The sequence below is a fragment of the Pteropus medius genome, unplaced genomic scaffold (assembly GCF_902729225.1).
Source record: "Pteropus medius unplaced genomic scaffold, Ma_sr-lr_union100, whole genome shotgun sequence".
Taxonomy (NCBI): Eukaryota; Metazoa; Chordata; class Mammalia; order Chiroptera; family Pteropodidae; genus Pteropus; species Pteropus medius.
The window spans coordinates 2,183,052-2,209,985 of NW_024346692.1; the positions used below are offsets into that span (position 1 = coordinate 2,183,052).

Here is a 26,934-nt window from a genome sequence, read left to right on the forward strand (position 1 = left end):
ATTTATTCAAATTATCAGCATCATTGTAAAACAATGTAGAATTCTTTTTTGCCACTATTTGTAGTTAAGTTGCTATTTTGAGGGACTCAAGCTTAAGTTTGTTGATTTGCCAGAAGGACTCATTGCAGATTATACTCATGTTTATGGTTTACACAGCAAAAAGGTAGAGAGTAAAAATAATAGGAAAAAGATACGCATCAAATGGGGTTCACAGAGGTCAGGAATAGGCTTCTAAGTCCTCCCTTGTCCAGCATCGCATAGGATGTGTTTTCTCTTTTTTTATTAACTGCAGGGACATTTGCCAAGAGTCTCTGTTTGAGAAGCCTTATTGAATTTCAAGGTGTGAGGTATTTTAAAGGACTCATCATATATAGCCATGTCTTTCTATGTAACCAGCCATGGCAGTCGAAACTCAGGACCCCAACAATAAAATAAGGTGTACATCATCAGTCTAGATGTTTGTGTAAATCAGTCCTATCAAGCCAGTGTGACACAGTCCAGTTTTCAAGGTATACATAACAAAATTATCAGTTGTTAGTGTAAACTTTGCAAGGGCTACATTCTTGGTACCTTTCAAGTCTCAGTTATAGTTCCAGGTTCCCTTGGAGAGACGTGCACGGAGTAAACAACCAGGTCTTCTGTATTAACTTACATTGCAGTTGTTTAAATGTCCTACTATAGCCTTTCATATATGTTCTTTTTGTTTCAGTACCAAAAAAAACCAACAAAGCTAATATCTTTGCTCTCTTGAAATTTTTTTTTAGTGTTCACTTAAAAAGAGTGGTCGTTTTGGGGAAGTACACATGATTAGTTAATAACCTTTTAATAAAATAGATTCTTAGTATTAAAACCTACTTAATTTTTTTTGATAGGGAACTTTAGTAATATGTGTAATTGCAGATTTAAACGTGTGTGATGTCTCATTAAATAAGCTTTCTTGGAGATGATGCCAGAAAAAAATGTAAATATACACATACATGTAAATGTATCTGCTTATAAATCTGCACCTAGTGGCATAGAAATAAGCTCTAGAGTCTCACAACCTGGCTCCTATCACTTAACTAGTGTATAAACTTTAGGCAAGTTATTTAACACTTTGGATTTCTCACCTATAAAATGTGGCTAATGCTGTTACCCTATCTCATAGGATTATTGTGAAGATTAAATTTGTTAATGAATATAAAATATTTGGCAGAGAGCCCAGTAGTAATAATGCCAGCTATCTGATTACCTAATTGCTGTTAATAATTATAGAAATAATTCGCAATTTTATTTGTCAAGACGAAAATATAGCTAGGAAACTACTGTAGTATATGATAATAGGTGAATTGTATCTGTCAGGTTATAGCCAATAAAAGTGTAATTCAGTAGATTAGATTTGATTGTAGACCTGTAGACCTTCTTGTCCTATTATATTTATACATTATAGAAAAACATACACCTTATAATAGAGCATGAAAACATATGAAGTGAAGACAACAAAATTAATGGGAGAAATTGACAAATTGACCCTTTTATCATTATAAAGTTTCCCTCTTTGTATGTTGTCTAATATTTACATGGTCATAATTTTTTGTGCTTGCTTTTTTCACTGTGTTTGTGTATTTATACTTAAAGTGAATATCTAGGAGAAAAAATTTAGTTATTTCTTGTTTTCTTGATGTCTTATCCCATCTGACAATTCCTACATTTTGATAGATTTCAGTCTATTTACAGTTAGTATAATTATTAATATAGTTGTATTTAGGTCTACTGTTTTATAATTTTTAAAATGTTTCATCTTTTTGTTTCTGTGTGCTTTTTTTGTGCTTTATTTTGTGTCAGTCTTTTTTTAAATATTTTATCTTAATTCTTCCGTTGCCTTTCAATTTTTTTTTTTGTTTCTACTTTTGAGATTTCTTATATGCACATTCATTACTATCATATTTTCCTTTAATTCTTTGAACACATTTTTAACAACTGCTTTGAAATCTTTGCCAAATTCACCATCTGGCTCCTCTTGGAGTCATTTTCTTTTGACTATATTTTATCTTTGTTTGGATTCTACTTTACTAGTCTACTTATTTGTTATAACTTTTGATAAATTTAAATTTTAGTAAATTTTAAAAGTGAACCTTATATTGTAGCAAGTGGATTCTGATACATTCATTCAGACTTTGTTAAGAACTTTTAGTATTGGACTTTACAGATTTGCCGTGTTTGTTAACAAGTTATTTTCTATGAAGTCATTATCATGGAATGGTTTATAATTGTAACATTGTCTTGCAATTGGGCCTGAATTTTTGAACTTCAAAGAATTATTTTTCTTTAACTTCAAAAAATTTGAGTTTTGCAGATGAAAACCTTAATCATTTTGAGTTAATCTACATTATAATATGATTGTGATGAACATATACAGTCATGTGCTGCTTAACAAGTGGGATATGTTCTGAGAAATGAGTCATTAAGGGATTTCATCATTGTGCAAACATCATAGAATACACTTACACAGACCTAGATTGTATAGCCAGCCCCTACTACACACTTAGGCTATATGGAATAGCCTTTTGCTCCTAGGTTACAAGCTTGTATAGCATGTTACTGTACAAAACAACACAAGAGAAAAATGGTACAATTAAGAAACGCATTAAACACAAGATGTAAGAGGCTGCTGCCAGCATAGCCTAGCATACTTTTTTACAGCAAGTTATTTGTATGAGTAGAAAGAGCACACTCTAAAATAACGATAAGAAGTATAGTGTAGTAAATACATAAACCAGTAACATAGTCATTTATTACTATTATCAAGTATCATGTACTGTACTGTACATAATTGTATGTGCTATGCTTTTATATAATTGGCAACATAGTAGGTTTGTTTACACCAGCATCGCCACAAACACATGAGTAATATGTTGTACTGTGATATTATGACAACCATGATGTCACTAGGTGATAGGAATTTTTAACTGCATTTTAATCTTATGGGACCACCATTTTATGTGCAGTCCAGTGTTGACCAAATGTCATTATGCAGCACATGACTATACTAAGCACTTACCATTATATCACCCTTGGTACTAAACTCCATGTATACATATTTAGATTAATCCTCGTAAGCAACTCCATATCCAGATTTTGCAAATTACCTTTTAACAGAAATTTGCCAAGCTAATAAGTATTGTAACTAAAAGATGCACTCAGTCTTTTTGACTCCAGGATCCTGGTGCTTTAAGTCTGTGTTTTATTGCTTTTCATTTTTTGTGGCTATTATATGGCTTAAAATTTTTTTTGAGTTACATTTCTAATGATTTTGTATGATGGTTTAACTTAAGTCAAATTGGATGTCAGTTAATAGTGCAACACACCATATTCCATCATACCATACCATTTTTTAGGGAAAAAACAGATTTAGATTATTTTATTTAGCCTAATTCTAGCTTTAAAGTTGCCTTTGGTGTTTTTATGAATAAATAATAATGATTTAATTTAGGATTGGTCAACATTTTAAATGTTAGAAAATGAATAGTTTGTGTTTAATCACTTATTACTTAAAGCACCTAATTAATTTCAGAGCTCTAAGCAATTGACAGCTTTTAAAAAACCATCTAGAATTTCTTGTGAAAATATTTCAGAATTGTTTTTTATGTGGCATATGTTTAGATCGTGAGTATCCTGGGGTCTATCTGACAAACACTGTTTCTTCAGGTAAAGCCATTTGGGGTCCAGATTGAACCAGGTCATTCATTATCCTCATTTCTCCTCAATATTATATTATTTTTCCTTTGTCTGCAAGAGTTCCTTTTACAAAATGAAAATGTTTTGTTTTTCAGAGTGGAAAAGCCACAGGTGGTGATTCTGGTGGTGTCATTGATCTCACAATGGATGATGAAGAAAATGGAGCTTCACAAGGTACTTAAATATAAGTAATCATACTAAGTGATGCTTCGATACCATTTTGTCCTCTCAATTTAGTGTAACAGTCAGTGAAGACAGATAGCTACGGCATATGCTTGGTGTAGTTATATCCTTTCTAGAATGAGAACTTTTTAGATTAGAATTAAAAAATAGAAATCACATCTTGAGTGAATATGCATAAGTCATAGAGGAAAACAATAATTAGGAGAATATTTAACTTATGGAGCCACCTAACTTTTTATATCTGTCATTTCACTTGATTCTTGCAATAACCCTGTAATGCCCTTTTAGACTTGAGCTCAGTTTCACTGAGTATGAGTCAGTAAGGGAACTGGAAATCAAATCCAGCTCTTCTGACTTTAAATGGGTGTGTAGATTGGGTGGTGGGTGTGTGTGTGTGTGTGTGTGTGTGTGGGTGTGTATGTGTGTGTGTGTGTGTTTTAATGTAGGCACTTTTAAGTATATACATTTAATTTTGGTTATTTGAATTAAGTTCCATTACTTACTGTTATCTAAATTAAAATGAAAGGAATGTTAAAAAGCATGCATACCCAAATTCCTTGATATTATTTTGAGTTACAATATTTAGAAATTATATTAGATAGATATTTATTAATATTACAGATTATTCTTCTGCAGTGTTAATAGGTGTTCTATGAATAAAAAGTTCCATGGTTAAATATGCTTGGGAAATGTTTAGTAAACAAAATAATATATTTTTTTTCCTAACTATAGACTTCTCTGAGCTTTTACTGTGGTCATTTATAATGTAAATCTCCAGGAATGATTCAAGATATAAAGTAGTTCCCAAACTTATTTGACTGCATGGAATAACTTTTCACAGATATATCTGTAAAACTCTGTGGTTATAATTATATAATCCATATGGAAAATACCGTAAAATCAGGTACTAAGTTAATTATGACCTTAAAGATATTAAATTCAAAACACCTAGAGATTTAAATATTATATTATTATATTTTAGGGAGTAAGATAGTTTGGTTCTAGGGAAATAAGATTAAGTAGCTATATGATTATGTGACAGTAAAATAATTTTTTTTTTATAAAACTGCTGTAAAGTTGGAAGATTTATGCCATTATTTGTCAGGGTTGAATTAGAGCAGTATGATTATTCTTACAAAGTTTCAAGTTATCTGTATTGCTTTCACTATTTTTTATAAACAAGTCTAAATATAGCAACTCTTAGAAGGCAAAAATAAATACACGTTATTTTTGAGAGGCTACATGTAGGGCTGATCCTGAATAAAAAGGAAAATAAGCAAAGTCTGCTATCAGTGCTCTTGCCATTTCCTTTTCTAGCGTCCCTGCTTCGTGGAGTCTCTTTCCATTGCTTCACTATTGAACATATCTTAAATTCTTCCAATTAAAATATCACTTGCTAAAGCCTTGAATTTTATCTACATTTTAGAATTTTATTTACATAGAAATTTACTTCCATTTTAGAATTCTGTGGCAGATTCTAGGGCAGAAATCAGTGGGGATCATTTTGGATAGAGGAGCTTTTGGCTTATAGTCTTTATACCATATAGTGGGTTACCTATTTTTAAGGGCTTTTTCTGAGATGCAAATATGTATTTCATAGGCTTTTGGAGACCATTTTTGAGGTAGACATTCTGTATTTTACTTTAAAGATTGGATAGTGTAAATAAGCAGCCATCTGTGTTATTAAAAGAATGTAAACAACAGTAGAGTAATTGGAATTCAAGATCTCTGGTGCAAAATTCATCAATTGATAGGTATTTGTCTAGGAGAATGCCCTTGATATAGATATAAATGTAAGAAATGAAATTATTCTAATTAATATTATGTTGTATTGAGTTCAGAAATAGGATTCTTTCATCAAAAACAAAACAGAACTATTTCTGTAAATGTGAATTAGGATTTGTGATGGAACCAACAGTGAATTATTTAACATCCTGATTTGATTTTCAAATTGGGAAAAATACACGTAATTAAAATAGAAGGTACAAATGGCCAACAGACATATGAAAAGATGCTTAACTTCACTAGCTATTAGGGAAATGCATATCAAAACCACAATGAGATACCATTTCACACCTGTTAGAATGGTTATAATCAACAGGACAAGTTATAACAAATGCTGGAGAGGATACAGAGAAAAAGGAACCCTCATCCACTGTTGGTGGGACTGCAAATTGGTACAGCCACTATAGAAAGCAGTATAGAGGTTCCTCAAAAAACAAAGAGTTGAATTAACCTATGATCCAGCAATCCCTCTTCTGGGCATTTACCCCCAAATCCTGAAAACATTTATCCGCAAAGATATATGCACCCCGATTTTCATAGCAGCATTATTCATGGAAGCAACTGAAGTGCCTATGATAGATGATTGGATAAAGAAGATGTGGTACATATATACAATGGAATATTACTCAGCTATAAGGAAAGATGAAATACTGCCATTTGTGACAACATGGATGGATCTTGAGATAATCATGCTAAGTGAAATAAGTCAGACAAAAAACTGAAAACCGCGTGATATCACTCATATGTGAGATATAGACCTAAAAGCAACAAACATGATAAACAGAGACTCATGGACATGGACAGTGGCTTAGAGGTTACCAGAGGGAAGGCGAGGAGCAGGGAGGTAGATGGGGGTAAAAGGGGTGAAATGTTTGGTGACAGAAGGAAATCTAACTATGGGTGGTGAACACACAATGCAACATAGTGTCGAAACTTATTGGATTTGTTGATCAGCGTCACCCCAGTAATTTTTATTAAAAATAAATAAAGGAGCAAACCCTCTAAAAAAAAATTAAAAATAAAAAAAATTAAAAGTTCAATTGAAAAAAAATAGAAGGAAATTTTTCTCTAAGCAGTAAATGTGACTGAGTGACAAGCAAAAGTAAAATTCACCCATAAAGGAAAAACCTGTATTTTGGCTTTTTTTTTTATTATTAATAATTATAATGCCTCACTTTTAATTAACAGACCCTAAAAAGCTAAATCACACTCCTGTGTCAACCATGGGTTCTTCTCAGCCTGTGTTTCGACCATTGCAACCCATCCAACCAGCACCTCCTCTTCAACCGTCTGGGGTGCCAACAAGTGGACCATCTCAGACAACAATACACTTACTACCTACAGGTAAACTTGCTGACTCATTGAACTGAAGCATTAGTTTTGTCTTCGGTGAAATATGACTATGGATCAAGTGGAAAGATTAGACAGAAAATTAAGAGTAATTATTGTGATTTTGAAAATTGTGTATCTTTTTGAATGCATTATAATTTACTTTTGCTGACCATCTTAAGTAGCAGAACCGATATAGAATGGTTATATAGAAGACTTAAACTATGTGCCTTTGTCATCTGCCACTAGACGTAGTAGAAATGAATATAGTTTTTCTGGAAGAGATGGGTATGATGATTCATTCTGATTATAACCAAGAAGTTATAATTGACTGATTAAATAGGATTTTTTTCCCTGTCTTTATTGAAATATAATAGACAATTAGTTGCTTATATTTACATTGTACACTTCAATGAGTTTTTTTAAAATTATAGTTGGCATATAATAATATACCAGTTTCAGTTGTATAGCATAGTGATCAGAGATCCACATAACTCACAAGTGATCAACCCACTAAATCTAGTACCCCTCTTCTCCCTTAACATTATTATTATATTATTAACCATCTTCCCCATGCTACACTCTACATCTCCATGTCTATTCTGCAGCTCTCCATTTGTACCTCTTAATCCCTTTGCCTTTTTTTGTCCCCCTAAACCTCCCATTTAGTATCCTTCTAAATATTCTCTGTATCTATGAGTTTATTTCTGCTTTTTTTGTTGTTGATTTTGTTCATGCGATATTTGCCTTTCTCTGTCTGACCCATTTCATTCAGCGCAGTACCCTCTAGGTCCATCAAGGCAATATCTTTTTCCATCCCCTTCCTTTTAGTCTGTGTGTGTCTTTTAATTTGAAGTGACTCTCTTGTAGGCAGCATATGTAGGGGTCTTGTTTCCTTATCCATTTAACCACTATTATCTTTTGGATGGAGCACTTAATTCTTTTCCATTTGAAGTACTTGTTGATAGGAATGTAGTTATTACCATTTTTTATTCCTGTTTTTGATACATCTTTTTTCTTCTTAAAGAAGTCCCTCCAGCATTTCCTGTAACACTGACTTGGTGATGATAAAGTCCTTTAGCTTATTTTTGTCTGGGAAGCTCTTTATCTGTCCTTCAACTCTAAGTGATAGCTTTGTTGGATAAAGTAGTCTTGGGTTTTCAACACTTTTTATATTTTGTGCCAAGCCCTTCTGTCTTGCATAGTTTATTTTGAGAAATCAACTGCTAGTCTTATGAGTGTTCCCTTGTAGGTAACTAACTGCTTTTCTCTTGCTGCTTTTGATTCTCTCTTTGTATTTAACCTTTGGCATTTTAATTATGATGTGTCTTGGTGTGGGCTTCCTTGGGTTCCTGGTTCTTGGGACTCTCTGAGCTTCCTTGGGTTTTAGGGAAGTTTTCATCATTATTTCTTCAAATAGCTCTACGATATCTTGTTTTCCTTCAGGTACCCCAATGACATGGATACTTTTACCCTTAATAGTGTCCCCTAGGTTCCTTAAATTATTATTACAGTCTTGGCTTTTTCTTTCCATTCGGATTGTGTCCTTGGCTTTCCCATCCTCTATATAGGTCATTCGATCCTTTTCTTTATTTGTTTATTCCATTTAATATACTTCTCATCTCAGATAATGTGTTCCTCATTTCTGACCAGTTCACTTCTATAATTTCCATTTCCATTTTTATGTTTTTTATCTCTTTGTTGAAGTTCTCACTGAATTCATCTACACTTCCCAAAAGTTCATTGAGCATCTTTATAACCAGTGTTTTGAACTCTGCATCTGTTAGATTGCTTGACTCCATTATTTCTGGATCTCTGTTCTGTTCTCTCATGTGGTTTCTGCTTCTTTGTCTTCACATTTTGGTTACCTTTCTGTGTCTGTTTCTATGTATTAAGCAAAGCTCCTAAGTCTCCCGGTCTTATTAGTGTGGATTTGTGAAGTAGTTGTCCAGTGGCACAGTCCTGAGAGGGGTTCACCTGTAGGCCCAAATTTAGCCCCAGCCTGTGCCCTTTTGGGGCTACTGTTAAGATTCAGCAAGCAATCCACAGATGCTGTGCTTACAGTTGCCTCAAAAGGCCACCACACCAGAAACCGAGGCCAGCTGCCACCAGTGTGAGTCTAGGCGCTGCTCAGCAAGGAGCACCTGACTCACCGAGGACACAGTTCTGAAAGCTGGAAGTCCCAGATCAAGGTCTGGCAGGGTCGGTTTATGGTGAGAGAGCTCTCTCTCTCTGGCTTTAGATGGCCATCTTCTCCATAGGAATTTTTAAATAATTCTTAACTCTAATCAGTTTTAACTGGCCTAGCACTACCATCAAGAAGTATACACTAATATTTTACTTGCTACTTCTCAAGAAGCTATAAATGAGACATTTTCAAGATGTACTCAATATCTCCTAAACCGTTTGGAAGCCAGTAAAGACAATTTTTCTTCATAAAATAGCCCATTGCATAGAGATTTATCTACAAAATAACTTATTTAAGCACACTTCTCCTTAAAGAAAACATTGAGTTTACATGGAATTTTATCTAGTGTAATTAAAATGACAGTCACTTAATTTAGATAATTTAGAAGAAAATGTTGTCATATAAACCTATAGATAATAAAATGAGGAATAAAGAGATGAAGAGATAAGTATTCTTCCTTGTATACTTTCATCTTTGTTATATATAACATTTAACTCCAAATTTATTTTATTATAGAATTCATTTATTCATATAAAGGAAATTTATTGTTTTTTATGATATCTGTAATTTATATGTGGTCATTTGTAAAATGTGATTCTAATTCAGAGTTATTAACAAAAAACTGTTGACTCCTAAAATCATTATTGTAGTTCCATGCTATAAGTGAACATTTAAGACCCAGTTTTCATAGATATATATTAACATCATTCAAGGCATTAATGCTCTGGAATATACATTAGGAGGAATGCCAGAGTAGAGAAGGAGAAAGTCTGTATCTTAATGGATGTTTTATTGTTTTGAATAAGAGATGGTTTGGTTCACTTGAAGAAAATGTCAGTTATAATAGCCAACTAGTTTCTTGAACTATGGGAATGTAGAGTTAACTCTTTTGGACTTATATCCATTTAAAGATAGCCTAGAAGGCCTAAAATTCCACTCTGCTAAGAACAATTTAACATTGAAGAGGGAAAATTTGCTCTTTTAAGTGACTCCTTTAAGGTCATAGCCTTGAGTCTAAACCCTGTCTTTATCTTCACATGCTTATTGATCTAGTCAGAGTAAAGAGATGAAGGCTATTGGACATGATTGAGATGCTCTTTTTTTCTGAAGTTTGGATTATAATATTAGTTTCGGTTGGCCCTATCAAGATTACAAAAGGAGATTGTTGTCTCTTTCTTAGAGTTAGATTTTGTACAAAGTGAATCACCATTTAATACTCTTAACATAGAATTTACTATATTCTTAATATTTTTTTCTACTTTTCATTAGCTCCAACCACCGTGAATGTAACACATCGTCCAGTAACTCAGGTGACCACAAGACTTCCTGTACCAAGAGCTCCTGCAAACCACCAAGTGGTTTATACCACTCTCCCAGCACCACCAGCTCAGGCTCCCCTGCGAGGAACTGTTATGCAGGCTCCTGCTGTGCGGCAGGTCAATCCCCAAAATAGTAAGAGACTCTTCTTGTATATGGCCCCAAGTTACGGATAGTTCTTCAGCATTTAGTTGGAGTGCCTCTTATTGATATTAGATTTAGTGAAAAGAGCTTATAATGTCATATTAAAACTCTTAATAATTCATTTTTCTTCCACTAGAGTTAACCAGAAAATTTAGACATGAATGTTATATAATTGGTGCTCTGTGTGTTATCTTCAACTTAACTTTAGTCATGGCCTGTATAATTATGGTACCCTTTTTGATTTTGGTCTATACTCCACTCTATTAATAGATACCTTGCCTAATTAAAGTGAGAATGACTAATTATGACTTAGCCTAGATGGTGGAAATAATGGTAATGGATAGTGTCCAATGAGAGAGTCTTAAAGATATAGAAGATGGCTGAGAAGTAAAAGATGTGAAAACATTGAAGGGAACTTGTAGTTTCTACATACAGATGGTCTCTGACTTGAATTTTTTTTTACTTTATGATGGTGCAAAAGCAGTACACAGTCAATTGTAACCATACCTAGAATTTTGAATTTTTATCTTCTCCTGAGCTTGTAATATATGATACAATACTCTCCTGTGAGGCTGGGAGCCAGCCACAGCTTCCAGTCAGCTACATGTTCATGAGGGTAGACAACTGGTACTTTACAGTGTACTGTATTACCAACATTTTTTGAATATTGCATTTTGTGTTTTTGCATTCCATCATGTCTACAACATGCCCATCTTTGTTTCCTGCTTCTGGTAAGAAAAGGAAGGTAATTACTCTTGAGATGAAACTTGAGATAGTTGCCGAACTGTCGGCTAATGTAAGTGTTCTGAGCACATTTAAGGTAGGCTAAGCTTGATGTTCAGTAGGTGAGATGTATTAAATGTGTCCTAGTTAAAAAGATGAGACAGCAGTGATCTTTGTGAGGATAGCTTTATTTTTTCTGTCTTTAGAATCACACTGCTCCATTCTGGCTTGTTTGCGAACATTCTACATGTACGGTACCACCAGTGTTCCAGTGATCTAGGATTTTTGCTCATAGTCATTTTGGTAGGGATTCCATTTATTTCATCCTCATGCTTGAATGATACTTTGGCTGAGTGTAGACTTCTAGATTAGAAATATTTTTCCTTCTGTTTTTTTAAAAATAACACTTTACTAACTTCAAGTGTTTAATCAGTGTTCCACCAAATTTAGAATAGAATTCTAATTTTTCCCTTAATTTTCTGTTGTAGGTGTCACAGTTCGAGTGCCTCAAGCAACTACATATGTTGTAAACAATGGGCTAACCCTGGGGTCAACAGGACCTCAGCTCACAGTGCATCACCGACCACCACAAGTGCATACTGTAAGTGTTGGTGCTTGTCTTTACAAATATTCATTGATAAAGCTGTCAAACATTATTATAGTTAGCATTTTTTTCTTTATGCTAGTTATATCAAAAGGAAATGACAGGTCTTCTGTTTTTCCTGCAGAAGTTTTTTTAAGATAGTAGATCTTAACCATTATGAACAAATGTTCCTAGGGACGATGGTCATCGAAGATCATCGAGTTTGCTTGTGGTGGCTTACAGTGTGCAGAGTCTATAGCTGGGGCATGTGAAGTAAAATAAGGAGACCATTTTAACTCATGGTTAAATTAAAAGGAATATTTTTTAATATTAAAAAGCATATTTCAAAAAGTATTTTTTGATGTTTTAATGTTATTCTTTTCCTCAAAACCTTATATACCAGTTCTAACTGCTACATGGCCACCACGTTATTGTTTTTAATAATCCATCAGTATTGGGAATTCATTTATTGAGAGATTCACAATACTGCTGGATTATTAGATATAGCCTCCAAAATAATGTCACATTATCCTGCGATGTGATTATAACAATATTTAGTACAGTATACCATGTAAATGGAAATACTGGCTTTATGAAGAGGGGAGAAATTGAGGCTGGTATTTGTTTTTACCAACCAAAGGATCCTTTTTTTATTAAACATATTAATGGCTAGCATTTATCGAGTGTTTACTGTGTGCCAGGCACTATTAATATACTTAGTCCTCACACAGGAATCCTGTAAGTCTCTTGCTTTTTTATAGATACTGTGGCTAATACACAGAGGTCGAGTAAAAACCCATGCCCTTGGGCCTATGTTCTTAATAGCTATTATTTTTAGTATCCCACTATAATGAAAAAATTAATGGAGCACTTACTATATATCAGGTACTCTACTAAGCACTTACGTTTATTTTGTTTAATCTTACTCAAAACTTTATGAAGACTTTTTTTTTTTGATGTTAAAGGATACTATGTCACAAAGATGTTAAGTGGTTACTCAGTGTCATTACCCAAGCGAGCGTCAGAGGCAGAGCCATTTTAAAATTCAGGTTATCTGATCCCAGAACCTCCAGAGTGTTTTCATAGCGCTTCAGTCTGGCCCTGTTAGGGTATGTGGCAAATATGTTATTACTGTTGTTTGCAGCTGCAAATAATTTATTTTATCCTATATTCTTTCAAAAATATATATAGTAAAAGTGTATTATTTATGCCATAGTTTTGCAGATTTGATAACCCATAAGAGTTGAGTTTGTGATGTTTTTTGTTTGTTTTTTTATGGGATTCCATCCATGTGTATTGTCTTGGAAAAAACTGTGTATCTCACAGGAGGAACATTCTTTTAATTAATCTAAAAATATATTTTTAAATGGCAATTTTCAAATGTATATAAAAGATTAGTATAACAATTCCTACATACCCATCAACAATTATCAGCTCTTGGCTAGTCTTATTTCATCTATGGTGCCAGTCACTTAAATTCCACAACCATATATACACCAGATTATTTTGAAGCAAATACCTGATACATTATTTTATCTGTAAAACTTCAGTAAAAATCTCCATTGCAGTGGCAAAAACAAAACAACATTGTTGACTTAATTTGTTTGTGGATATGAGCAGATTCAGAATCCTAGAATTTCAAGAACTTTAAGGCATATTACAGGCCATTTAAGATATTGTCAAACTCCTTGAATTCCTGTGCTCCCTCCAGTCAAGTTCATGGCTCCAGCCATTTTCTCTTAGAGTGCTAGCTATACATTTGTTTAATGTTATTATTTTAAGTGATTAAGTCTTTTTAGGAAAAAAGACGTTCTGAGAGAGGAAATACAGCCACATGGCTAGTATTCATTATCAGTTCTAATTCTTCAGCTTTCAGTGTTTTATCTATTTAAATTTGCCCCCCCAACTTTATATTTATTTTAGCTTTTTAACTATAGATTGTACCTTTTTCCAGATGTGTGTATGAATTTTTTCTACTAGGCATATGAATTTCAGCAGATATTCATTCCTGGAAATTATTCAGCATATCCTTTCTAAGTTCTTCCTATGTGCATGTTTCTGGTACTAAACTTTGAAAAGGCATGGAAATTAAAAAGCATCAGACCATCACAGAATTCACTAGTATGTGCAAATTATTCATTTAATGAAATGTATAGTAAAACAATTTTTGTTAAATGAACTTCAGTTAAGGAAACCTTATTTGTTTCATGACTTTCAATCTACAGGCAATGAACAATAAGTAAAAATCACTCATATCCCTATTTCCTGGCTCTAACTAGAATCTTTTTTGAAAAAATTATTACTGTAATCTTAAAACCCAGATATAATAAAATAATAATAATAATAATAATAATAATAATAATAATAATATCCAGTGTTAGATAAGTCATTTTGACTTCCTAAGCTAAGTATTTATGCTTTTTCATCATCTGGCTTTAACCTACCTTTCTAAATTTATCTTTTCTTCTTCACATACTCCATGTCTAAGTAAAAGTTAATACTTGGTTTTGCCTATAAATCCCTTCATTTGAAATGCCCATGCCTTTGCTCATGCTTTACCTTTCAGCAGAAAGTTACATAACTTTTCCTACATTTTAAACTCTCATCTTTCATGGCCTAATTTAAATGTCACCTTTCCATGCAGACTGACCAAAAACATAATATATGTTTATATGGAAAAAGGACTTAAAAATGAAAGTAGAGTTGAATACTCAAGTTTCCCAAGATAGACTGCCACACATATTTTAAAATGTTATATTATACTAAAATGAGAATCTGTAGTACATGTAGAGAATTAAATCTTAAATTATTTTTTTTAGAAATGGATGATTATTTCAATTTCTGTCAAGATGATGTTCCATTAGCAAGAGCTTTTATTTCCTGAGGAAAACTCAGCATTGTAGGTCTAGAAAGTGTAGCAGGAGTTACCTCAGCTCCATTGTTTGGGGCATGATTGGTTACAAATCACCAAATAAAACTTGCTAAATGTAGTATAATGTTTGTTATTTCCCAGTATTCTTGATATAAAATGATCTCTAAGATATTCTAGTTCTGTGCTCATTATGAATTAACATGACTCTTCTCTTGTTAGGAGCCCCCACGCCCTGTGCATCCAGCACCCTTACCAGAAGCCCCACAACCACAGCGTCTGCCCCCAGAAGCTGCCAGCACATCTCTGCCTCAGAAGCCACACTTGAAGTTAGCAAGAGTTCAAAGTCAAAATGGCATTGTACTATCATGGAGTGTCCTGGAGGTGGATCGAAGTTGTGCCACTGTTGACAGCTACCATCTCTATGCTTACCATGAGGAACCCAGTGCCACTGTGCCCTCACAATGGAAAAAGATTGGAGAGGTTAAGGCACTTCCTTTGCCCATGGCATGCACTCTCACCCAGTTTGTATCTGGCAGCAAATACTACTTTGCAGTACGAGCCAAGGATATTTATGGACGTTTTGGACCCTTCTGTGATCCTCAGTCAACGGATGTGATCTCTTCTTCCCAGAGCAGTTAAACCTTGGAGCCTTTATCTCTTCCTCTTTGAAAAGTTCCACTTTTTGGTCATATTTTAATCTTGTGCATGATACCCATTGTAAAATCCACATTGTGCAAGATTTCTTGGACAGATGTGTATATACACTACATTTGTTTATAATCAGAGTAAAATAAACTCAGCCCATAAAGCAAGAATCTTTTCCTGGACAATTCAAGCGTCAAGGTTTTGAAATGTAAATGTGCACCTTTCTTTAGTTTTGAGCCTGGGGAATATGTGTGGGTATTTGTGTGGGTTTTTCCCCCCCTATTTATATGTTTATTGCAGTGGAATCTCCGTTTTCATTCTCATATTTACTTCTCTTCCAGTATAAAGTAAGTAGATCAAAGGAACTGAGGTTCGTAACTGGCATGATTCTGCTTCTAAGGGATCTGTAGGTTCATAGTTAAATGATTTAAACAGAATCAAAACAACTCAAAGAAAGAAATAAAAGCAAAATGGCTAAATTGTTCTAAAATAGGTTAATTTGAATACAAGAAAGGATCTGCTCATCTTTTTCTTTTGTTTCTTCTGGATTGTTAATCAGGTGAAAAAAATCTGCAACAGCCTCTCCCTTTCCTAACCTGGCTTTTACATTTATTTTGTGCCTTAAAGAGTAACTGCAAAAATAAACACGACCATTTGTCCATTGTTGTTTACTCTTCCCTTTCAGCCTTTCACCCTTCATCTTTCCCTCATCTCCACAAAATGTAGCACACTCCCCTCAAGTAAATTTTAAACCAAGGCTTTTTATATATTGTTAGTGGCATTATTATATTTAACTCCAAAAAATTGACTTGCTATTTTCTTCTAAGAACAAATGCTTTTATTTTTGGTCACTGTTTAAATTACCTCTGTGTAAAGTGGACCAAGAAAAGACTGAACTAAGAAAAATTTCCTTCAAGCATTTTGGTATCTGTGTTCGCAGTGTTAGAAATTATGAAAGCAATTCTAGTTCACTTTATCACCCAAAGCATAGTATTCCTTCAAAGGAAGTAAATAGTAAAATTCACAAAAAACAGTAAGCTAAAGTAGAAAAGGGAAAACTCTATCATCTCTTTATTCTCATATCAGTCTTTCTGTTTTAATCTTTAACTTTGTTTTGATGATGCCAAGTTTTGTCTGATTTACTGTCTGTCAGCTTTGGATAGAATTTAACGTATGTCCTCTGGGGTGGTTTTATATAACAATTAGATGTAACTTACTGTGCATCTTTGTTCCTCTTCAAAGTTAATCAAATTCTGCTTACGTCATGCATCTTCAGTATGAATGCCAGCTCCACTGGTTATCAGGAAGGTGTTTGAGCATAGGTAGGAAAGGACTGCTGGGGTAAGTTTGGGGATGAAAGTGTGGCTGAGAATGTTTTGAAAGGAATTCATGGAGTTTGTGAAATAATTTATCAAGTCATCTTCCCTTAACCATATTGGAATTCCTTTTACTGCCTTTTCAACTTATTCATAATTTTTTTCCAGAATTATAGGAGGGAGCTGTCCCTTCTATTAATGCTGCTTTGTTTGCAACCCTGGTTGGTTTGTTATCAGAAGCATTTTAGTTGTAAAGTCCTTGGAGACTTTGACCAGTCAGTGAACTGTCATGTTAGTTGTGAAGTTTAACTGATGCTGAAGAAAGCCTACAGATTGCCAAACTGTAAATACTCCAAAACCTTCCTTTCACTTTCAGAAAATGAGGCCACAATGAGAAAGTTTTCATGAATCAAATTTGCCAAGCAACTATGTAGATGTTACTCATTCTAGGACTAATCATGATGGTAAAGAAGTTGCCGGTGTCATGCCAATGAAAATTTCAAAAAGGGATATCTTCTAGGTGTACCTGAGCACCTCTCTATATTTGCATGTATGTATGTTTTTACCTGCAATGGTTGCAATGTTGATTATGTGTTCAGGATCATTCCTCTACAGAACAGAAAGCCCATGTTCAAAATTGTTCTTTATTGGCTTATTTTATGGTCACATAATAATAATTTGCTTACCTAGCCTAGAAAAGGTTACCTTGGTGAATGTTTTTATTTATACTCACTAATCCTTTTATTTTTTATTTTTTGAAGTTTTCATAGCATTATATAATCAGGTGAAAAAAGCCCAGTAGAATGAAAATATTTCATTATTTTAGCCTACTTTGTGTTTGTCAAAAAATAGTCAAATAGTAACCCTAAAAATAGATGTAGTACAGTAAAATAAAACTTTTTATTCCAGATGGTGAAAGATACAAATTATTTGAGGAAAAAGCATATTTTAAGATGATCTCCTCCAATTAGCCTGCCACGAGACCTGTGGGCAACAGCTATATTGGATTTACTGAAAGGTGCTAGGCTAGAATTCTAGACTTTTATTTTGGGCAAGATTTAAAGATGAGCGCTTTTTGTTTGTTTTTTGGGGGAGAGAATGGAGGGCTCATCTAGGAATAACTACTGATTACAGACTTTTTAGCAGTTCACACCCCCACATGGTACCTTTTCACAAAGTATTACAAATAAGCTTGATTATCCCATTTTGGGAGTGCAAGTTTGGTACATTTTTACCCTGACAATACTTGTTAAGTATTGCCTTGAAAATCCTGGAAACTTTTGTTATTTCAACCTGAAATATAGGATGTGTATATGGCATTTAAAGGTAATGGGGATGTTACTCTCTACTTTGCACTTTGCCAGAGTAATTTTCACCCTGTTTTAAGTGTGAGTAAGCATTTTTTCAAAATTATGTTATTGCCAATAAATTTGTAAATTACATACAAAAACAACATCTTTTAACAGTTAACTTGATGAGGCAACTATCCCTTTCTCTGGAACTCACTTTTTAAAATCTGCAGAATACGTTCTCCGTTTAACACAGTAGGAATTAATGAGAGAAGTGAAGAGTAGAACTTTCTTCCTTGAAAAGTATTTATTGGGATACCAATTGCCCCCCCACCTTCCCCACCCCAACCGATGGATAATAAATGAAAGGTTTAATTGAAAAAGAGCAAAGAGCTCAAAATTTTAGGTACAGCTCCGCAGAACTCATGAGGCAGGCTGCACCATACAGGTCTCTTACTGTTTCGCTTAAGTGTTAACTTAGTTTTTGTCATTTGCTCTTTTGCTTACATTTTCTAAATTATCATTTCTGTAGCGAGGTATTAGTACTGCATGATATGCATTTATCGTGTTTCACGAATTTCCCAGTACTGTACAAGGTTAACAAAACATTGCCTGTGTTTTCCTCCCCTCTTGCTTTTATACCCCTGATTTTAGCACAGTGGAGCACTGCAAAGACCTTCCATATGTTCTCGCAGACTTACTTTCTTGGGTTGTTTAGTATCCTATGATTCGTTCATTATTTTCATTTTATCATTGACCGATCATTGGCCCGTTTTATTCTAATTTCTGGAAAAACCATGTCCCCGTATTAGATTATTGCAAATCACTATCTAAAACCTATGTATGAGTCTGCCTTCCTTACTGGGCAAATGATGCCCTTTCCCCTACCTTTTTTTTTTTTTTTTTTTTACATTTTGGGACAAAGAACAATTTTTATGAGGTGTTTTGTTAGTGTGAGAGATTTGTGTAATTCCTAAAATACATCCCCTTTGAGCCAGCCATTGGGGAGGAATAGTACAATACAAAGTTTTATCATGCTAAAGTTTTTTTTTTAATTCATAGACAGCTAAATATCCATCATTTATATTTAAATGGTGTCTTGTTTTGTTTGTTTTTTGTAAATAAGGTAACTGGGCAATCAAATTTACCTTTTGGGGATCCGGGCTTTGGTATTTCATCAGCCATTTTAAAACTAAATATAAAAATAAATCCTTTGTAGGAAACTTGCATTCTGATTTTTCTTTATTGTAGTTGAAAGTGTAAATAATAAGACAATGTAAGACCTTCCTAATGTCTAATACAAACTGGGCTATAGCAAGTTGCCCTATTTTTATTAGGTTTTAAAAGTTTTTTTTTTTTTTTCTAAATGTACAGTAGACTGGTGTCTGTATAAGTGTTAACTGTAGTGGGATTTTGTCCAGCAAGCCTGAAATTTATACTTTGAAATAAACTACTGGGTTTTTAACATTCTGAGTACTCTGATTCATTCTGATTCTTCTTGGCCCATGTGTTTATTTTAAAAGTCACCTTTTAAAAAAATCACCTATTAGACTGTGCAATATGGTTTATTTAACCTATTGGGCATTACCACAGCACTCAAACCACACATAATTTTTCGACTTTAAAAGAAAAGTTGTTATGCAGAGTTGCTTCCAGATTAGAGACACTAAATGGTTTGCTATATCGTGTGCCTAGACTGCACCACCAAAAGACTCATCTGATAGTTGTTAATGCCCAGAAAATCATTAACTGCATTTCTATTAGACGTTCCTTTGGAAACACAGCACCACCTTTCTCTGAGCTTTTGTCATTAAGTATGTCCAACCAGGGAAAAGGGAAAGAGAGCATGGAGCACAGATTATTAGGAGCCAGGCCAGAAAGTGACACTCATTCCAGATTCCATTGGTAAGAATTCCATCACATGGCACAACTACCTGAGGAAACCTAGGATATATTGTCTGCATGGCCAGGCGTAAAAGGAGAATATGGATTTTGGTGCGTGAGAGAGCAGTTTCTGCCATACCTTCTTGTAAATAAGTATGTATGTCTTAGTTTGGTATTGTTAATCATATATAATGTTTCTTCTACAGTTCTAATTTTATTACCTACAAAATTAACAGTGGGAAATGAAAATAACAGACTAAATTTAAGACATTTTATTAAGACTAATCTTGAATGGAAAAACAGCTAAAATAGTGCCTTTGGTATCTTATTTGCAGCCTTCTATTCCCTCATCTTCCCCCTTCATTTTTTGTCAGGTTTCAAAATTGGTTGCATGGTCACAAAATCAAAGTTGTAGGCTTCTGGCATGCCCTCATGGAGAGTTTTGTTGAACTGGTTCCAGTGAAAAACAGGGAGGGCACCTTGTACTGTGGGACCACTAATGGCATGTGCTGTGTACTGTGAAGCTAGGTAAATATCTGCCACCTGGAAAGAGAGGAGGGGGACATTTTAGAAAACAATTTGGAAAAAACAATCTCTTTTTTTCATATTTTCCTGTTCTTTTTACAAGGTCACAATATTAGTCCTTTAAAACAAAATCTTGCAAGCTTCCACATTATGCTTTTCGGTATGCATTTGGCATTCAAATGTGAACTGACTAGTAGAAGGGTATTAACATAGCCAAAAGTGTGAGATCTGTAGTCAGATTACTTATCGGAATTCTAGCTCCAAAATTTATTTTAAAATAACCTCTATCTGACTCAGTTTTCTCATTTATAAAGAAGGCTAATAACCCTACTTCACAAAAATGTTGTCATGAGGATTAATGACAGCAAATGCTTGGAGCAGTGCTAGATAATATTAATTCCTCAGAAGTTGTTGCTAATCAGGACAGTAACAAGAGTTATAAGATGGAACTCTATCAAAAAATGAGGTCCATGGTTCTCAAAAACACCTAAACACTGGGTAGCAGCAAATCTTAACCTTAGAGGAGAAAGAAAAAAAATGCCTCAATACTTCGACTTTCTCCGTATTTAAAATGCCTAAAAAGAAAACGATATTTTTCAAGTAAACCCTCAACAGAAATTTTTTTAATGAAAAATTGGCAGGCTCCTGTTTCAGAAGAAAGTAAAATTTGAAAAATGGCAACTTGGCCTGAATTCTAGGCAAGGCAGCAGAAATCTTGTATACTCTGGAATGGATATCACACTTTTGCACACTTTATTGAATGTTCGCAAATACCATTAAAAAGAAATAAATATGAAAATATTCATTGGGGATTCATGTGTGCTACAACTTTCCATCCACTATTGTTTTTTATGTTATACAACATATTGAGAATAATTAAGGCTAAAGCTTTGCCATCATCACATAGCTAAAAAGTAGGATGAGTTGGATCTCAGACTACTGAAGCATCTCCTATTTAGGTTTTAGGCCGATAGAAAAAAATTTGTTTAGAGAAGTTGGCATTCTTACAGTTTCAGAGCCAAAGAAAAAATAGTCTACTTCAAACAGATTTCTTCCAGAATTTAGGATGAGTTGCAAATGAAAAGACACATATCCAAAACCAAAAGTGCAAAAGGATTTAGTAGTATGATTCTCTCCACCAACTAAAACGGCCAACTCATACCCTTAGACACCCCAAACCCAATAGTATATAGGTAAATGTTTAACAACCAGTTCTCTGAGGAAAGAAAGCCCTAAATTGTAGGGTTTGCTGATTTCCATGGTGTAAATACTCCTACCATGGCTGATTCCAAGCTATCGACACAAAGTCAACTGATTTTAACAACTGGTTTGCACAAGCTTGTATGAGTTGGCTTCAGACCACCACTGCAAACATATAAGACACATTACAGCACTTATCAATTCTAACATGGTAAAAACCCTTTAGTGTCTTGGATCTGGTCCCATAAGCTAAATTTAATTTCTGCTTGTTGTGAAATCACACTGCTGTCTATAATATGCTCTTTGGACTTTGGGACAGTCTAGTAGAACTTAAGACATCAACATTATCACCTTCATCATCATCATCATAATTGTGCATCTGAGTACTATTCTAAACCTTTTGTATTTTGTTTATTTTTCACAACAACCCTATGAGGCAAGTACTGTTATTTCCATTTCACAGGTGAGGAAACAGAAGCATTGCAAGATTATGTGATTTGTTATTAAGTGGCAGAGCAGGAACTTGAAGTTAGGCAATGGTACCTATCACTAGAATCTCTGAAAAAAGCTGAATCCTGAACTGAGCTAATGGTTAGGAACACTATTGTGCTTTATGCCACAAAAACCTTTGCAGCTTTGCCTTTGAATAGGCATAGGTGCTGGTGGATGTGAAGTTCAAAAGCCTTAGCATGTTACCTTTGTATCATAGCAACCTCCAGGACTTGGGTTAAGTGAGTTAAGGTCCTCACGGCAGCAGATGGTATTGCACGGATCACCCCTACTGTAAGGATCGTTCTTATAATCTAGGAAACAGAGATGGGGACAAGAGTGAGTACTAACTATTCTGAGATAACACTTATCCACAGTATGCTTTTTGGACCCGTTAAAGCCAAGGTAATCAGAGAGTATATACCCCAGAGGCGGCCTCAGCCCAGCCTGCTCCCAGATACAGAAGTTTCCTTTGGCTTGTACTAGGAAGGGGCGACTGTAAGTCCCCAGCTCCAGGCCCAGCCTGCTCTCAAGAACCTTGCACAATGAAGAGTAGATGGAAGAGAGAGAACGGGATAAATGTGCATTGATTTTTTTCAACAAAATTAATGCAAATTCGACTTTGATACTATTCACCAAAAATAAAAAATTTAGGAATAATTTTTGTTTTATTGGCTGCTTTTGTCCTTGGAAGGAAATGTGTTTGGGGGTGGGAGTAGTAAAGAAAAAGTACTCTATATGGGTGATTTCTTCTGTATTTTACATATAATTTTTCCAATGATAAAAGCTGTAGAATCTTCTTCCCTGTCATTTTATAAAGGAGGACAAATTCTATTTGTCGAGTATAATATATGTATAGTATTAATCCCGAATATTTAATCCAATAACTTCTTATAATTCCTTCTGGTACAGAGATCATAAACTTACATGGATTCTTTATCCATGGGGAAGAAAAGGAGTTTTGAAGAATGATTCTTGGGAAATGTGCTACGTACTGTTGTATCGCATGATATATTTCATGGATGCCATATCAGTCACTTTCCCTTGGTCACGCCGGAAGATTTTGGCTCGTGGAGCCAGATCATATGAGTAGTCCAAACCCAGCCTCTGAACTAACATTGGATAGCCACTCCAGTTGTAGATTTTTTCATGGAAAGGAATGTTGTAAGAGGGCCAGTATCCTGATTTGGAATGGAAGGAAAGGAAGGGTGGGGTTGACGGGGAGGGAGACAGAAAAGGAAAGAGAGGGAACAAAAAAATGTTATTAATAATAGTTGTTTTTTGCAGAACTGGCACAGGTGTGTAACTACAAAATGATATACAGAAATTAAAACTTTGAATGTGAACCCTGGCAGTCAAACTGATTCTTATAATTTACAGAATTGGTATATCTCTAGATTATTCCATTAGGAGAAAAAGAGGATCAGAATGCTTTGGTTTTCACCCCAAATTCTTAAAGCAATCTATTAACCAGAAAACAACTTTATTGTTTATAGAGCAAAATGTAGCATAACACAAAGCAGTCTGGGGAGCTCACTTAAAAAGGGGACATGGTTAGTAAAACGCCAAAAGATGGTTTCACGATGTGGCCAGGTGCCAATCATGGGAGAGGGGAAGAACTCAGTGCTGGAAATCAGAAAACCTGAATTTTAGACTGAAATTAGGAGGCAGATCCACTACTTGGTAGTATGGCTAAATAAGTAGGTCTTAGGTAGTTAACCTCATATTTCCCCCCTTTTGTTTAGCAGTGGGAGGATAAAGGAGAGTCCATAATATAAGGGCATTGGAGATCATCTTTAAGGTTCCAGCAGGTTTCGACTCCTTTGGCTCTAAGCATTCACAAAGGCTCAGTTTGTCAAAGCTTCATAATGTGCCAAGGCCACAAAGCTCATTAGTCAGTAAGCACTGGACAGCTCTAGTAAAATCAACATTTTGGGACCATCCCAGATTACAGTGGCCTGGGTTATTGCCTATAGGACAGTCAGTCAACACAGGGACATCGCCGTCACTCAGTGATTGATTTTCCACCCCCATATTCTTCTCTTATCTCTTGTCTGCCTTTCTCCCTTCTTACTGTTTTATAGGTTCCCTTACTCAAGATTATTGAGACAAAACAAATGACAAGACGTTCAACTTTGCTGATTCTGCGACCCAGAGCCATCATCAAGAACTAAGATAAAGACAACACTGAAATTACAGGCTAAAATCCTACTTATTGCTACAATATATTTGGGTTATATAGACTTGGGGGTTTAATGCCTGGATCTGAAGCCTAGTTCTGCCATTATTAGGTATGTGACCTTAGACAAATTACTTAACCTCTCTGTGCCTCAGTTTCTTCATTTATAAAATGCGAACAGTGATAGCATATACCATATAAGAATTAATATGAGCATTAAATGAGTTCAAGCAGACGGAATGCTTACAATAGTGTCTAATGCTTGTAAGCATTAGATGAATATTAACTATCATATTCCTCTTTATGTAAGCAGCTTGAATTAAATAAAAAATGGCTGCTTTATACTTCACATTTTCACAAAGATTCATGATTTATAAAAGCATTTAAAATAGAGTATTTTGTATGATTTCACAACTGCTTGATAATGTATAAGTATTACCATCCCTCCCTATAAAGGAACAAACAGGTTCAGAGAGGGCAAATGCCTTCTGACTAAAAGCACCCGGGACTTTTATAGATATACCACCGCTGCTTCCAAAATGCTGGGAGGTTTACGGGACTTTTTATTCTTTTTTTTTTTTTATGCCTGAATGATATCAATTATTTGATATCATTTGGAGCAAAATGGTAACAATACTGCTTATCTGGAAGTATATTATGAAGATCGAGCAAGAGGACACAAATAAAACCCTGGATGTGTATCTGGTATATAGTAGACTCTCCGTAAATTTAAATCTGTTCTTTCCTCTTCTGGCAAAAAACAGAAAAAAGAAAAACATAAGGATGGATCAGCATTAGCATTAGCTGCTTTTTTTTTTTTTTTTTGTCTCAGAGTAGTTTTCTTCATGGGATCTAGGGATAGCATTGTGAAGAACCTGACTCTACCATTCTATAATCAGCTTCAGTTCAAAGAAGAAAAGCCTTGGGTAGCCCGCCCACTGTACAAGCGCCTCCCTCTGGAGGCACGCTGTTACTGTCAGGCTCTTAGGACCTGGGTGGACCAGCCTCCAGGGGCCAACCGCTAGGGTCTCCATTTTGAATTGGTATGCTAACCAAGTAACCACCTAATGATCTGACTTCTCAGGTGAATTTTCCTACAAGAAAAGGAGGCAGATCCACTACTTGGTAGTATCTGATCTGCTTGGCAATGGAAGTTTTCACCTTAATTAATTCTGTTTTATGCATATTATGTGCATTTATTTGGCGTGAGCCACTCCCTCAGATGACTCACTCCAGGTGTCATTACAAAATCAATTTGGGGACTTGGAAAACAGAGAACCAGACCCTGATCCCCAGGGTCCAGACTTGATCTTGGTTCTAGTCCTACTCATCTATCAGCTGATTTATTTTGTTTCCTAATTAGTCTCTTGTCTTCTCTCTGACCTCCAGTCTATTTTCCCTTTTAAGAAACTCCTGTGTGCTAAAGGATAAATGCTAAGCTGCTTAGCAGGATATAAAAGGTTGATATTTCCCCCTCACTACCTGCCATCCTCTTCACAGCCTTTCCTTTAGCCATCTTGAGCTAATAGTTTCTCAGTCCCACCATGGTTTTCATGCCTCTATTTGTTTGACCCTGTCCCCTTATCAAATTAGTGAGCTCCTATTCAGGCCTTTAAACCTCCACTCAAATATCATCTTCACTTTTATTTATTCAACACACATTCAGTTACTGAGTGTGCCCAGCACTATGTTTGATGCAGGATAATAGGATTTTCTATGTGTCAGCAATGTGCTCAAGAATTTTAAAAAATGATCTCAATTAATTATCAGTTACAACCCTTTGAAACTGTAAAGGTACACACTCCCACATCCAAAAACTCTTGGGGCCAGACGTGTCTCAGAATTCAGGGTTTTTCGGATTTTAGAACAGCAATGGAGTGCATATATTAGATATGGCATTGCGGTTTCCATGAGGAGCACCTCATAATCAAAAATATTGGTATTTTTGTAGACTAATGTATAAATAGTCTCTCTCGTTTGCTACCAAACGAGTTCTGATCAGGTCATATTTTGCTCTCAAGGGAACTAGGACAAAAACAAACCAACAACTTTTGGTTTTAGAGTTTTGAGGTTTTGAGATTGTTTCAAAATTACAACTAATTGTCTGTAGACCTGTACCAAAACTGTTGTGTTTTACAGATGAAGAAAGCGAGACTTAGCGGATAACTTGCCTGAGATTTCTGAGGAGCAGAGATTCAAATCGAGGCAGCATGACTCCCAAACCTAGGTTTCAATGTCTGGGCTACATTCTCGCCCCCAGAACTGCCTTCTCTGACCCCTCGCACTAACGACTGCTCGTTTTTTGGTTTCACCAGAGTTTACCACTGCTCTTCACTTTCTAGATTCTAACGGCTGCTTAGTGTGCCTTGCTTCCCTACTTGACGGTGAGTCCCTAAAGGTAGGGGACTTTTGTGCCGGCATTCACACCTTTCCAGTCACCCAGCCAGCGTAGCACTCCCATAAATATTTACTGCATTGAACTTAACTTGATAACACAAGAGAGAAGATAATATTAGAGCTGTGAGAAGTCATAAGATTGCGAGTGCCTGGCTTTGTCCCAATCTCC

At 35.0% G+C, this 26,934-nt stretch overlaps 2 protein-coding genes across 4 annotated transcripts in view; one reads left to right on the plus strand and one right to left on the minus strand.

Moving 5' to 3' along the window:
• ATF7IP (activating transcription factor 7 interacting protein) overlaps positions 1-19,561 on the plus strand; it is a 104,236-nt gene extending 84,675 nt beyond the window's left edge. For all 3 annotated transcript variants that reach the window (XM_039876413.1, XM_039876412.1, XM_039876414.1), the window contains exons 11-15: positions 3,813-3,891; positions 6,874-7,029; positions 10,472-10,654; positions 11,875-11,987; positions 15,061-19,561. In XM_039876413.1, coding sequence (XP_039732347.1) covers positions 3,813-3,891; positions 6,874-7,029; positions 10,472-10,654; positions 11,875-11,987; positions 15,061-15,480 — 951 coding nt within the window. In that variant the 3' untranslated portion in view covers positions 15,481-19,561. The remainder of the gene's footprint in view (positions 1-3,812; positions 3,892-6,873; positions 7,030-10,471; positions 10,655-11,874; positions 11,988-15,060) is intronic.
• Positions 19,562-20,224: 663 nt separating this feature from the next.
• PLBD1 (phospholipase B domain containing 1) overlaps positions 20,225-26,934 on the minus strand; it is a 51,149-nt gene continuing 44,439 nt past the window's right edge. Inside the window, exons 9-11 of the mRNA XM_039876415.1 lie at positions 23,185-23,370; positions 22,397-22,503; positions 20,225-20,518 (exon numbers count right to left, since the gene is read on the minus strand). Coding sequence (XP_039732349.1) covers positions 20,336-20,518; positions 22,397-22,503; positions 23,185-23,370 — 476 coding nt within the window. The 3' untranslated portion in view covers positions 20,225-20,335. The remainder of the gene's footprint in view (positions 20,519-22,396; positions 22,504-23,184; positions 23,371-26,934) is intronic.